This window comes from Phacochoerus africanus, chromosome 1 (assembly GCF_016906955.1).
Source record: "Phacochoerus africanus isolate WHEZ1 chromosome 1, ROS_Pafr_v1, whole genome shotgun sequence".
Classification (NCBI taxonomy): Eukaryota; Metazoa; Chordata; class Mammalia; order Artiodactyla; family Suidae; genus Phacochoerus; species Phacochoerus africanus.
The window spans coordinates 277,085,057-277,099,434 of record NC_062544.1 but is presented as its reverse complement, the minus strand read 5'-3'; the positions used below and the strand labels follow the sequence as shown (position 1 = coordinate 277,099,434).

The following is a 14,378-nucleotide window of genomic DNA, read 5'->3' as shown; positions in this document are numbered from 1 at the left end:
CCAAGCTGAATCTGCAACCTATGCTGCAGCACAGAGTAATGCTGGATCCATAACCCACTGAACGAGGCCAGGAAGTGAACCTTCATCCTCATGGATACTAGTTGGGTTCCTAACCCGATGAGCCACAATGGGAACTCCTAGTACCTGATGCTTTAAATACTGTTGCAGATTTTATAATTTCACTTCCTTTGGGATCCTTTGAAGAATCGGAGAGAATGGGGATAGTGACAAATGACAGATGAACCTAAGTTAAAAGTGCATTTTGTGTGTGTGTGAGCTCTCCCACACACATATGTCTTAGGCTTCAGCTTCAGCAGCTAATCTTGGGAATGAGTGAAAATAATGAATGAAAAAGCACGTATTAGCAAGTGAAAATGGGCATAGAGCACACAAGAACTTACTTGATTGTGTTCTTCTTTAAGGAATATTCCACATTGTTGTAGATGAAGTTACTATTATCTATTTTCTATGGAAAATTTCATTGTAACTTACCTAAAGCTTTTTAGCTTAAAGGTAGAGCTTGTATTTGCCTTGGGTCTGTCTGGTTCCAGAGTCCATATTTTTTATTCTTCGTAAACAGTGATTACATTTTATCCCATGATTATTCCCTCTCTCGTTAAAATTCACAGTGCAGTTTATATGCGGTGTGTTTAGTGCAAGTTCTGTCTAGTGCTTCAAAACTTAGGGACAGGCTGTCTCGCAGGCATGCTCAGGTATTGCCACACTAAGCTCTTATTACTACTTAGTTTATTTGTAATTTATCCCCATTTAATTCCCAGAGGGATTAATTTGTAGGAAAGTATTATCAAGATAATAAATATACTACAAATGAAGCTGTTAGATAAGAAAGCCACAAAAAGGAACAGGAACTGGGTAGAAAGAAGATCATGTACCTGGAATCTAGGACACGATGGATACTCTTTTTTTTTTTGTCTTTTTGCTATTTCTTTGGGCCGCTCCCGCGGCATATGGAGGTTCCCAGGCTAGGGGTCGAATCGGAGCTGTAGCCACCGGCCTACGCCAGAGTCACAGCAACGTGGGATCCGAGCCGCATCTGCAGCCTACACCACAGCTCACGGCAACGCCGGATCGTTAACCCACTGAGCAAGGGCAGGGACCGAACCCGCAACCTCACGGTTCCTAGTCGGATTCGTTAACTACTGCGCCACGACGGGAACTCCTGGATACTCTTCATTGTTCATTAACCTTGACTCTGAGCTTCCTTTGTAGTCAAAGAAAAAAAGGAAAATGTTACAGTTTTTATTTTTTGCTAAACAAAAGCATACTCATTTTTCAAGGCAAGTTTTTTCTTTTTCTTGTTTAATTCTGTTAGAAAAATTTTTGTGTGGTTATCTATGAAGGACATGAAGGGAAATAATTACAAGACTTTTTGTCAGTAGCTTTCATTCACTTTAGGTAAAAGCTGTGATTAAATTTGGAGGATGTCTTTCTCCAAGGAACTAAACATTACTGTATATTTCTGGGGATCTGCTTAGTATTATAATAAAGTTTAAATCATCTTAGAGACCCATTTCTCTGAGATATCAGATGTTCTAACCATGCTGAGCTTTGAGCTTCCTGCCTGTGTGGTATCTAAAAATATATGAACTTCTGTTCACTTAGTAACAGAATATCTACAACGGAGGCAATTTTAGCTTTCTGCTGTGGCAATTGGTTTGGATTTTATTTTCACTTCAGTGGAGCCATATTCCCTTTCAACAGGGTGACAGGCTGTCAGTGTACTTGTGATCAAGGCCTGGCACAAATGCTAACCTGCTTTCCTAAAAAAGTGTCTCTAAACATCTATTCAGGTGTCCAGATGATGACTTTATTGAGCTTCTGTTGTACAAATTCTAAAATTTTGTGCAGCAGAAGGTTGAAAGAGGTGCTTTTGTCCTTGAACTTTTTTTTTTCTATTTTAGAAACTTTTCATAATAATCATCAAAAAAAAAAAAACAAACCCCAAAAAACCCTTTACTCACTAGCAGTCACTGCCCGCTTCCTCCAGCCTAGGCCATCCCTATCTATTTTCTGTCTCCATGGATTTGCCCACTCTGAACAATTTTATATAAACAAAACTGTACAATATGTGACCTTCTGCGTCTAGCTTCTTTCAGTTAGGTATTTTCGGGGTCCCCCGTGTTGTAGCATTTATCAGTACCTCATGTCTTCTGTTTTTTTTTTTTTAATTACTCAATGAATTGTATTACATTTATAGTTGTACCACGATCATCACAACCAAATTTTATAGCAGTCCCATCCCAAGCCCTGACCTTGAACTCTTCAAGGTCTTTGGTACAGGTTGGCTGCCTCAGCCGTAACAGAGATGGGCTCTCTGGCTGCCGTTAGCACCACACTGATACTTACATTGATGAAAAGGGGGTACATGGTCCTTGTACATTCGCCGTCTCTCATTCCTGTGTAGTAAAGGCCATCTGAAATACATTTGCTAGTTCTCCTTTTTTAAAATTCCTGTCTTTATTTTTATTCTCCTTTTTTTTGGCAGGGCCCACAGCATATGGAAATTCCCAGGCTAGGGATCAAGCCCAAGCCGCAGCAGTGACAACACTGGATCCTTAATCACTAGGCCACTAGAGAACCCCTTTCTGCCACTTCCAGTAGGGCAGTTACTTTTATAACACATGCAACAGGGTGATTTTTCAGTTAAAGGTTTTTTTTTTTTTTTTTTTCGGTCTTTTGTCTTTTTAGCACCGCACCTGATGCATACGGAGGTTCCCAGGCGAAGGGTTGAATCAGAGCTACAGATGCCGGCCAACGCCACAAACACAACCATATGGGATCCGAGCTGAGTCTGCAACCTACACCACAGCTCATGGCAATGCCGGATCTTTAACCCACTGAGTGGGGCCGGGGATCGAACCCGCATCTTCTTGGATACCAGTCGGGTGGTTAACCGCTGAGCCACGACAGGAACTCCTCACTTAGAGTTTAATTCATCAGTTGAGTCAAATAATTACTTACGAAACCTTCCTGGTTAGTTTACTCAGCTGTTGGTTTCTCTAGCCAGTAGAATGAGTGGTAATTTGCCCTTTTTCCCCTGTCCAGCTATCGCTTAACCTCTTTTAGTTTCTTTCTTTTTTTTAGTCTTGGTTCAGCTAGTTGTCATAGCAGGTGTGTGTAAATAAGTGCCTGTCTTGGATACGCACAGCATATATGAGGTTTACAGTGTTCTAGTGTTATGTGTTCCTAAGACGTAGAGCTGCCAAAATGAGCAGAATCCCCTGTTCTTCCCACAGGTGCTCGAGTTTGGCTCTTCGTCGGTTTCATGTTGATGTTTGGGTCACTTATTGCTTCTATGTGGATTCTCTTTGGTGCATATGTTACCCAAAGTAAGTATTTATTCCACCTTCATTTCCTAGGAGAGATTCAGGTATGTCTTTTAGATTTGCCTTAGTCTATTAACTCTACCTGGAGTGAAATTTAGTTTAATTAGTTAGCTCGAAGAAAAGACTCTGTGTGAAGCTACGTAAGTTGTTTAATAAAACCTCTCAGCGGGGTCGTTGCGTGCAGTGGGGTACCCTGTTAGGAAATTCAAGCCACCGTCAAGACCAGGTAACTCTCAGCTGTCTCTAGAGGGTCTTCCTCGCGCCAGACAGTCAGATTCTACTCAAGGCCTGTTTGCCGAGGGCCATTGTGGTAAAATCGAGAAACCTGTACGTCCCCTTATATGCAGTTCTAGAATCCACAAAGTGCTGAAGGTCCAGTTTTTCACAACCCATTTCGCAGCAAAACCTGACCTACATTGACCCGGAAGTTGTTACAGTCTTTTTTCCATCTATTGCGTATTCAGATGTTTTCTTAGAGGAATGGGGTTGTGTTTGATTTGGGGAAGCTGGTTCAAACCCAGTTTGGGGTGCTGTGTAATATTACGCCCTGTGTTACCATTCTTAAATCTGAAAAATTCTGATCTCCAAAACATACCTAGGAGTCCCTGTTGTGGCGCAGTGGTTAACGAATCTGACTAGGAACCATGAAGTTGCGGGTTCAATCCCTGGCCTTGCTCAGTGGTTAAGGATCTGGTGTTGCTGTGGCTCTGGTGTAGGCCGGCGGCTACAGCTCCGATTCAACCCCTAGCCTGGGAACCTCCATATGCCGAGGGAGCAGCCCTAGAAAAGACAAAAAGACAAAACAAACAAACAAAAACACACAAAAAAACCCCAAAACAGCAAAAAAAACCTTGTCCCGAGGATTTCAGGGTAAGGTGTCATGGACCCCAGTATCTTTCTGTCCACTGATACCTCTTCTCTCCAACCCCAGCCTGTAACTTTTCATTCAGAGGTACAAGGTACACAGGTACTTTTTAAAGGCAAGACTGAAGCCGTGTGAGGCCTTCATGCAGAAACTGTTGACGCAGTGGAGTGAGCTCTTGGTGCACAATTCTGAGTTTTGTGACTATTCCAGTCGCCATGGCTTTTCATTGGAGGGGTGTGTGAGGGGGTGTTGAAAAGCAGGACCCAGCCTTGAAGCAGAACCTGACGCTTCAGGTTCTGGAAGCTTCAGAAGAACCTGTTTCGCTGGTTCTCCTTCACTCCAGACAGGAGTCCCTTTCAGAAAACACTTCATTCATCTTCCGATTCCTCCATCTCTGGAATCTCTCTGTCACTCTGCTCAACTGTCATGTCTCCTTATCCTGACCCACAGCTGACCTTTTGGTATCATGACAGGATCCCCTAAGTATCATAGTTTTCGAGGTATAAGAATTTAGAATACCTTTGTCATTTTTTTTTTTTTTGCACAAAGTAGGTCAGTGCAAGAGGACAGTGGTTGACTAATGTTTAAATAATACCACTCACCAAATACATCTAACAATGTATTATTTTAATTAATCAAAAATACTATGGAGATAGGCTCATTTGTGCCATATTCTAGATTCTATCTACTGTACCTCTTTTGGGTTAGAACATGATAGAAGATAGTCTGAAAAAAAGAAAAAGAATATATATGTATATATGTACATATATGTATGACTGGGTCACTTTGCTGTTCAGCAGAAATTGAAGGAACATTGTGAATCAACCATACTTTTTTTTTTTTTTTAAGACTGCACCTGCAGCATATGGAAGTTTGCAGCCTCTGGGGTCCCAGGCTACAGCTGTGGCATAGGTCTGCATATGGAAGTTCCCAGGCTACAGCTGGGATGTGGGATCCAAGCCGCATCTGGGACCTACACGATAGCTCATGGCAACACCGGCTCCTTAACCCACTGAGTAAGGCCAGGGATCGAACCTGCAACCTCATGGTTCCTAGTCAGATTCGTTTCCGCTGCGCCAGGATGGGAACTCCCTGACACATCAAATCTTTTACCGTACAGATTGTCCACAGTTGTTAAAGCTAACATTTATATAGCACTTTATGGGCCAGGTTCTAAGCACTATGCATAGTTCACATCTCTCACTCTCCGTGGGGTAGGTGCTGTTACAATGCCCATTTTACAAATGAGGAAAGTAAGGCACAATGAGGTTAAATTATTTGCTTATGGTCATACATTTAGTCAGTGGTAGTGTTAGGATTCCAAATCCAGGGGTACAGTTCAAATTTGGAGCTTTTTTTGTTGTCTTTTTAGGGCTGTACCTACTACTTATGGAAGTTCCCAGGCTAGGGGTCGAATCAGAGCTGCAGCTTCTGGAGTATGCCATAGCAGTGCCAGATCCAAGCTGCATCTGTGACCTACACCACAGCTCGTGGCAATGCCAGGTACTCAACCCACTGAGGGAGGCCAGGGATCGAACCTTCGTCCTCATGGATGCTAGTCAGATTTGTTTCTATGGCACCACAATGGGAACTCCCTAACTTGGAGTTTTAACCATGCAGCTATATTGTTTGCTATGATATCAAAGGCTACAAATTGACTATTTCTTCATCCTATCTAGTATTTTTAATCAACATTTATAGTTTTATGAGTTAAATGTCCACAAAAATTTGAGCAAATTTTTTTCTTTTTCTTCCTTTGAAGATAGGAACTGTTTTTTCTAGAAGAATGTGATGATGAATTACAGTGATTTTTTTTTTTTTTTTTTTTTGCTTTTTAGAACTGAACCCGTGGCACCTGGAGGTTCCCAGGCTAGGGGTCTAATCAGAGCTACAGCTGCTGGCCTATGCCACAGCCACAGCCATAGCAACACCAGATCCGAGCTGTGTCTGCAACCTACACCACAACTCACGGCAATGCCAGATCCTTAACCTACTGAACGAGGCTGGGGATTGATCCCGCCACCTCATAGTTACTAGTCGGATTTGTTTCCGCTGCGCCACAACGGGACCTCCTATAATGATGCTTTTTATATATGTCAGATTTGCCCAATGAAACTCCTGAATTCATGAAAGAAAGTAAATGAACAGTCTGTGACATCATCAACAGTTGAATTTGTGTCTTTCTGACATTGTGTGTCTGTACTGGCCATGGGAAGTGAAGGGATGAGCTGCTGCTTCCTTGGTGGTTCTGCTGCAGCTCGGACCACAGCAGCTGCTTTAGACAAAAAGAAAACCTAGTAAATTCATTGTCTTTTATCCAGTGTGAGAGTAATCCTTTGTTTTGAGGGGATTAGATTGGCAATTTCTTATTTCAATTTTATTGTGGGTTTCTTAGAGTCGATGAATACTGGTAGTATTTTGTAATATACAAAGCCTGTTGTTATGAATGGCAAAATACTTTGTTACTGCCATTTGCCTTTTGTAATCTTCTGATCTGTTTTACTTTGTATATGCAGATACTGATGTTTATCCAGGACTAGCTGTGTTTTTTCAAAATGCACTTATATTTTTTAGGTAAGTTGCCTAATTTTTAAACTATATACCTATAACATTTACAGAAACATCATCTTTATTATAAGAGCAGTGTATGCGATGGAAAGTGTATAAATCTCTTGGATTAGTTAGTTTATAGCACTTCTTTTAAAAAGTGAAAATTGTACTATTGCATAGAAGTCCTTTAATTAGGGGCTTGCTTTGTGCCAAGACTTCCGCTGAATGCTTTATGCATGTTACCTTTTAAAATCCCATTTAATTATCTTTTTTTTTTCATTTTATTGATACCTATATATTTATTTTTTAGCCATGCCTTTGGCATGTGGAAGTTCCTGGGCCAAGGATCAAATGTGTACCATCACCGTGACCTAAGCCACTGCAGTGGCAATGCCAGGTTCTTAATCTGCTACACCACAAGGGCATTCCACCATTTAATTATCTTAAGTATATAAACCAGGTGGTGTTCCCATTTCGTAGATGAGGAAATAAGCCTCAAAGCTTATTTAAGGCCACCTAGAAGCACGTGCAGAACAGGGATTTGAACCCAGACTGCTGCTTCCTTAGCTTGTGTTTTGTGAAGAAACCATATCATGTGCCTTTAATAGAAAAGAAGGAAGGAAATTAGGATTAATTACATAGTATGCTTGTCATATACAAAACCTTGTTGGGTAATTAGATTTTTTTTCATTACGTTTTTAAGATAATTTAAATATAAAAATAAAACAACATTAAAGTATCTTTGGAGTTCCTGCTGTGGCACAGTGGATTAAGAATCTGACCACAGCAGCTCAGGTCACTGTAGAAGCAAGGGTTCTACCTCTGGCTCAGTGCAGTGGGTGAAGGATCTGGTGTTGCTGCAGCTGTGGAGTAGGTCACAGCTGTGGCTTGGATGCACTCCCTGACCCAGGAACTTCCGTATGCCATGGGTGTGGCCATAAAAAAAAGGTATTTTTTAGGGGCAGTCTTCTAAAAAGCTTCCAAGATGAAGCCTATATCCTGTGGTTTCAGAATGAAATATCTTTTTAGTATAAAGATAGGTAATTTTAGGCATTATTGATAAGATCACATCCTTTCCCCCCCACCCTACCTACAAAAGCATTAAGATCTAAGTCCTGAAGAATTTTGTTCTTGTCTTTGGTTTTAAGCAATTTGGTTATAATGTGCTGTGGTGTAGTTTTCTTCATAGTTCTTCTGTTTGGGGGTCATTAGTTTCTTGGATCTGTGGATTTATAGTTTTCATCAAATTGGGAATCTTTTCAGCCGTATTCCTTCAAATATTCTTTCTGTCCTCTGCCTTCCTGGATTCCAACTACATGTATACTGGCAGCTTGAAGCCATCTCACAGCCCACTGATGCTTAGTTCTTTTCTTTCCTACCCCTGCACCCCTGCTCTTACCCCCTTGCCCCATCGAGTATTTTTTTCTTGTTTTCTGTGTTTCAGTTGGGATAGTTTTTGTTGTAGCTTTAAGTTCATTGATCTCTAGTAGTGTCCAGTCTACTCTTACCCACCTCCAGTATGTTTTTCATCTCAGACACTGCATTTTTCGTCACTGTTATCTTTCTTTTTCTTTTGTCTTTTTGTCTTTTTAGGGCTGTGCCTGAGGCATATGGAGGTTCCCAGGCTAGGGGTCTAATCAGAGCTGTAGCCACTGGCCTACACCACAGCCACAAGCAATGCAGGATCCGAGCCATGTCTGCAACCTACACCACAGTTCATGGCAACGCCGGATCCTTAACCCACTGAGCGAGGCCAGGGATTGAACCCGAAACCTCATGGTTCCTAGTTGGTTTCGTTTCTGCTGTGCCACGACGGGAACTCCCCATCACTCTTATCTTGATTTGGGTCTTTTTGTGTGTATGTGACCAATTTGCATGTCTCTAACATGCTTATGCTTTCCTCTGCCTTCTTGAAGATATGAAATAGGTTTATAATTATTTTGGTGTCTTTGTCTAATGGTGTCCATTCTCAGTCTGTTCCTGTTGATAATTTCTCTTTTCATTTTGGGTCTCTTTTCCCCTATTCGCTTCTTCTTCTTTTGTTTTTTGTTTTTTTTCCCTTTTCGGCCGCCCTGTGGTGTATGGAGTTCCCGGGCCAGGAATCAGATCCCAGCTGTAGTTATGCCCTAAGCTGCAGCTGTGGCAATGCTGGATCCTTACCCCCACTGTGCTGGGGTGGAGGTCAAACCTGCGTCCCAGCGCTCCCAAGATGCTGCCAATCCCGTTGCACCACAGTGGGATCGCCCCGTTTGCTTCTTTGCATGCAGCTAGTTGAGGCCTGGACTTTCCGTATTCACTTAAGCATTTTTGAGCTTTGTTCTGGATGCAGCACAGTCACTGGGAAACAGCTGGAGCCTTTGGAGTCTCTTCTAATCTTCGTGAGGCAGGACCAGAGCAGCTTGAGTCTGGGATCAATATGGCCCTCTTGCTATAAGGCAGTACACCTCTGAGTTTTCTTCCTGGTGCTATGTGTACTCTGAGCTTTCCCACTCTGCCTTATGAGGTCGTGAGGTCTTCCCAGCCCTTTGGGAGCTCTGGGAAGTGTTCTTTCAGATGGCTCCTTCCCTTTGCGTGGGTAGTTTCCTCACTCTCATCCGCTGTCATTGCTGGTGGGAGACTCAGGGGAGCCCTCTAGCTCCCTGCCCTCTGATTGGCACACTCCATCCAGCCCCTTGGCCTCTCTGAACGCTCCACTCTTGTTTCCTCAACTCAGGGAGACCCCGTGCTCTGCCTGGGTTCCATCTTATGGCACCGGGGCCTGGAGATGCTTGGTTTTGAAAAGATGTTTGACAGGTGCTGTATCTTGGCTTTGTATTTCTTGGCCTGTGATGGACAGCCTTGGGGGAATACAGTGAGTTTTCATGAAGACGTCTTAGGCACTGTTTAGAGATAGAATTTAAATTCAGATCCAGCCCTTTATAGGGGTAGATGTGTCCATATAAATGACAGCTGGATGCACAGAATCCATGTACGTGTAAAGGCCTGTGCTCCCGAGGGTTGTGGCTACTGCATCAGCTAAGCGCTGCCCTGGGAGCTGGCGAGTTACTGGTCAGCTGTGTGCTTCCTGGGTGCACTGGGCCTGTTCTGTGCACAGAGTGCAGCTCCTCCTTCTCTGGCCACTCTTCCCCTGTTTCTTTTGTAAGATGATCCTGCACCCTCTGGCCACTCTCTTTTTTTGTTTTATTTTGTTTTTTGGCTGCACCCTTGGCTTGAGCAAGTTGCCGACCCAAGGGATCAAACCCCGTGACCTAAGCCACAGCAGCGACAACACTGGATCCTTTAACCACTGCCTCACCACCAGGGGACTCCTGAGGTTTCTAAAGGTTCTATTCTAGGCCTCTTCTTCTCGACTCATTCTTTTTCTCTCTAGGTGGGCTCCTTGACGCTTAGGACTTCATTTATTTATTTATTTATTTATTTATTTTTGTCTTTTTGCCATCTTGGGCTGCTCTCATGGCATATGGAGGTTCCCAGGCTAGGGGTCCAATTGGAGCTGTAGCTGCCGGCCTACACCATAGCCACAGCAACTTGGGATCCGAGCCGAGTCTGCGACCTACACCACAGCTCGCGGCAACGCCAGATCCTTAACCCTGCAAGGGCAGGGACTGAACCTGCAACCTCATGGTTCCTAGTCGGATTCGTTAACCACTGCGCCACGATGGGAACTCCAGGACTTCATTTATTGTCTATATGGCAGTGAGTCATAGGTGTCTGTCTCCGCCTTTAAACCACACATCCGTATTCTTACTTACGGATTTCAAATTGACATTTCAAATTGAATGCATCCGACATACCCACAACTCAGCTCATGGCCCCTGAGTGCCCCATCTCTCTGCCCCCTCCTCCTTCCCCTGTACTTTGCTGAGATAATTCCCATACTTCTTTTAATTTTTTTTTTTCTTTTTACGACTGCACCTGCAACATATGGAAGTTCCCAGTCTAAGAGTAGGATGGGAGCTATAGCTGCCAGCCTACACCACAGCTGCGGCAACACCAGATCTGAGCCACATCTGTGACCAAGCCACTGTAGCTTGCAGCAACACCGGCTCCTTTCTTTTTTTTTTTTTAATTTTTAATTTTTTTTGTCTTTTTGCCATTTCTTGGGCTGCTCTCACGGCATATGGAGGTTCCCAGGCTAGGGGTCGAATTGGAGCTGTAGCTGCCAGCCTATGCCAGAGCCACAGCAACGCGGGATCCAAGCCGAGTCTGCGACTTACACCACAGCTCGCGGCAATGCCGGATCCTTAACCCACTGAGCAAGGGCAGGGATCGAACCCGCAACCTCATGGTTCCTAGTCGGATTCATTAACCGCTGAGCCACAACGGGAACTCCAACGCTGGCTCCTTAACCCACTGAGTGAGGCCAGGGATCAAACCCCCATCCTCATGGAGACTGTGTTGGTTCCTTAACTCCCCGATCCACAAGAATCCACAAGCCTCCCAGGCTTCTTTTAGATCTCAGTTCAGTTACCACCTCCTCGGGAAGTCCTTCTTGACCTCTCTAACTAGGTCACATCCTTACATTCTCTCTCTTGGTCCCATGAGTTGGAATTTGATTGTCTCCCTCATTGGACTCTTAGCTCCGTTGGTGAGTACAAGTCTTATTTGGACTCACAGCCACATCCCTCTTGCTTCGCCAGGTGCCTAGTGCCCAGCCCGTACTCAGTGCACCATAATCATGTGTTAAGTAAATGAACAATTGCAGCGTGATCTGTTTTAGCTGCTTCAGGTTTTGTAGCTCAGATATTGTAGAATCCTAGAGGTGTGAGTGGCCCTAATGCTGGCCCATGAGAAATGCTGCTTTTCCTTACAACTCTCCTAATAACGTCAGGCTTTAGGCACAGATATTTCATTAAGGTCAGCCATCAAAGTCAACATACCACCTTACAAAGCAAACAAACTCAGACCAACACCACCCCAATCTTTAATTTTAGAAATTGATGCACAGGGATCAGGGAGATACCCATCAAAGCATATTTAGAAAATTTAACTCTCTATTGCTTTGCTTTGTCGTTTGTCCTCGTGATTTATTTTACTGTCTTTCCAGCACCCTGATCTACAAATTCGGAAGAACCGAAGAGCTATGGACCTGAGATCACTTCTCAAATCCCAGTTTCCTTTTGTTACATTCTCTTTGTAGATAAGTTTTTATCTCTCAATATAATTTCCACATTGCCAAGTAGAATAGGTTGTACCTTGTTTTGTTTCTTACCACTTTTATGCTGGTTGTGAAATCATTTCATGCACTGTCTGTCGCCTTTTTTCACGGACTGGATTGTTAATATGTACATAGCATAGGACTGGATGGGATGATGAGTGTCGTTTTTTATTCTTGAAGACGTAAAGCTTAATCTGTTCCCTGGGCTGGGACTATATCATCATGTCATTTTAGAGTTAACTACTTTGTCTCAGTATCTCTGATTTTCAAAGATGTCCAAAAAAGACAGCTCTGTATGTCTGAAATAAGCACTGAGCCATTAGAAAAGGGTGTTTCAGCAGGCTGTAATTTATTTTGGTTTAAACATGAGTTTTTTTTTAAAAGGAAAAAAAAAATGTTTGTTCTTATGTATAAAAGAAGTGGACTTTTATATGAAGATTTTTTAAAAGGCCTGAAGGTCCAGTTTGAAAGCCTCTTTTACAAAACAATTCCTCTCATCGGACTTAATTTGAGAGGTAATCTACGGTCAGATAAGTGCAGTTTTATATGGCTGATGTAAGAAGACTGTAAGGCAGCTCAGCCACATGCATCCTCCAAAAGCAGCTTAAGTGATCCATCTAGTGGGGTCCTCTGTTGACAGCCTCCCATCATCTGACCTTACGCAATTCAGTATCAAGCACGTTCGAGACAACCGCAGTTTAAAAGCATGAGCCGTGTAACAACAAGTGGAGCAATTAGTTTCAAGACAAAGCCCTTCTTCCCAACGGGGATTATTATGACCTAGTGAAAGATTAAGGCGTTTCAGCCCCTCAGTTTACCGACTGCGACTGCGAGTCTCTTTTTGCTCTAGCTCCCAAGCTTCCGGTGAACTCTTCCTGCAAAATGTATCTTTCACCCGGGAGTTCGTAGGCCCTTCAAAAACTTCTTTTGCTGAGTTTGCAATACTGTATTTGCACCGTATGTATTCCTGCGAGAGATTTCAAAGGGATAGGTGGGTCTTTATTTCTACTTTTGCTTTCATTTGTTATACAGGTCTTGTGTCGCACTTTTTTCCTACAGAGGGGTTTTTCTAGAGCCTTTTGTTGTAAGACAGAATATCAGTGGTATGATAGGCAGCTTCTAATATAAACCTTATTTTGCTCTGCGTCTCCTCCCTGAGGATTTCCTGTGCACAGAGTATGAAGCAGTTGTGGATCGCTGTGCCTTTTTTGTCTGGATACCATCTTGTTTAATTACTTCCCTCTCTGTTGTTTTTTTTTTTCCCTCAAAACATCAGTAAACTCTGTCTTGCTCCCAACACATTGTGAGACTGATGGCTTATTTCCACTCCCTCATAACCCATTGCAATAAATATTACTTCTCATACATTCTCATACTGTTAAATCTGTTGGAGAAAACGAACCGTGAAATTTGGTTTGCTGTTCGTTTTTCGGTTATCCAAGTGGACCTGATTATAGCAGCAGTGTCTCTTTATAAAATAAGGAGAAATACATTATGCTCAGATTTGTGAGATGCTAGCGTGAAAGCTAATGAAGGCATCCAGAAGGCGGACTGAGAAGAGTGGCTGTTTCTGTTTTTGACTCTGCCCTGAATTTTTTAAATTGTGAGCAAATCACTTAATTTCCCTCTTTGTTTCCTCATTTAAGAAAGAGATAATGTTAGCACCCACTCTTTTATTTTTTTTTTGCTTTTTTCTAAGGCTGTACCCAAGGTATGTGGAAGTTCCTAGGCTAGGGGTCGAATCAGAGCTGCAGCTGCCCTGCTGGCCTACACCACAGCCACAGCAATGCTGGATCCGAGCTGCGTCTGTGACCCACACCACAGCTCACGGCAATTCTGGATTCTTAACCCACTGAGCGAGGTCAGGGGTTGAACCTGCGTCCTCATGGATACTAGTCGGATTCATTTCCAATGCGCCACAGGAACTCCCAGCACCCACTCTTATCAGACATTATGAGTTAGAACATAGTCCTGTAATCATTTAAAAATACATTTTATTCCTTTAAGATAAATATCTCCCTTTTACACAGGTGTGGTGGCTGTTGAATCTTGAGTGTCTTTTGGTGTTACTTTGTATATAGACCAATATTGCCAGAGCATTCTGTTTTATTAATTGCACTGTTTCTAAGATCCTTGTTGTATATACTTTGTATTGTTGCTGCAGAGGCTAGATTTTTCCATGATATAAACTTTTGACATGTATCAGCCTAATGAAGTAGCAAGACCTGAAGACTGGAAGATCAGTGCCATATAATATTTGCTACTTGAGCAAGAACTCCAGGAGTGTTTGACACAGATGCACCGAATTCAGGTTCTTCATATTTTTCCACGATGGGAAGGTTTTCAATCATAATGTCAATTCTGGACCCTTTTTCTTTTTCTGTCGCTCCATTTTTAATTACTTCATATCAAATTATCTCTGCTAATCTTATAAATTTATCCCATTTTTTTCCCCCTC

At 42.8% G+C, this 14,378-nt stretch overlaps 1 protein-coding gene across 3 annotated transcripts in view; it reads left to right on the top strand.

Annotated features, from left to right (window-relative positions):
• The window catches only part of TMEM50B (transmembrane protein 50B), a 49,052-nt gene extending 34,674 nt beyond the window's left edge, over positions 1–14,378 (top strand). For 2 of the 3 annotated variants that reach the window (XM_047795683.1, XM_047795691.1), the window contains exons 5-7: positions 3,258–3,350; positions 6,729–6,786; positions 11,810–13,285. In XM_047795683.1, the coding sequence (XP_047651639.1) occupies positions 3,258–3,350; positions 6,729–6,786; positions 11,810–11,855 (197 nt within the window). In that variant the 3' untranslated portion in view covers positions 11,856–13,285. Of the gene's footprint in view, positions 1–3,257; positions 3,351–6,728; positions 6,787–11,809; positions 13,286–14,084 lie in introns of those variants that run through there. The other variant, XM_047795699.1, reaches the window with a different exon arrangement.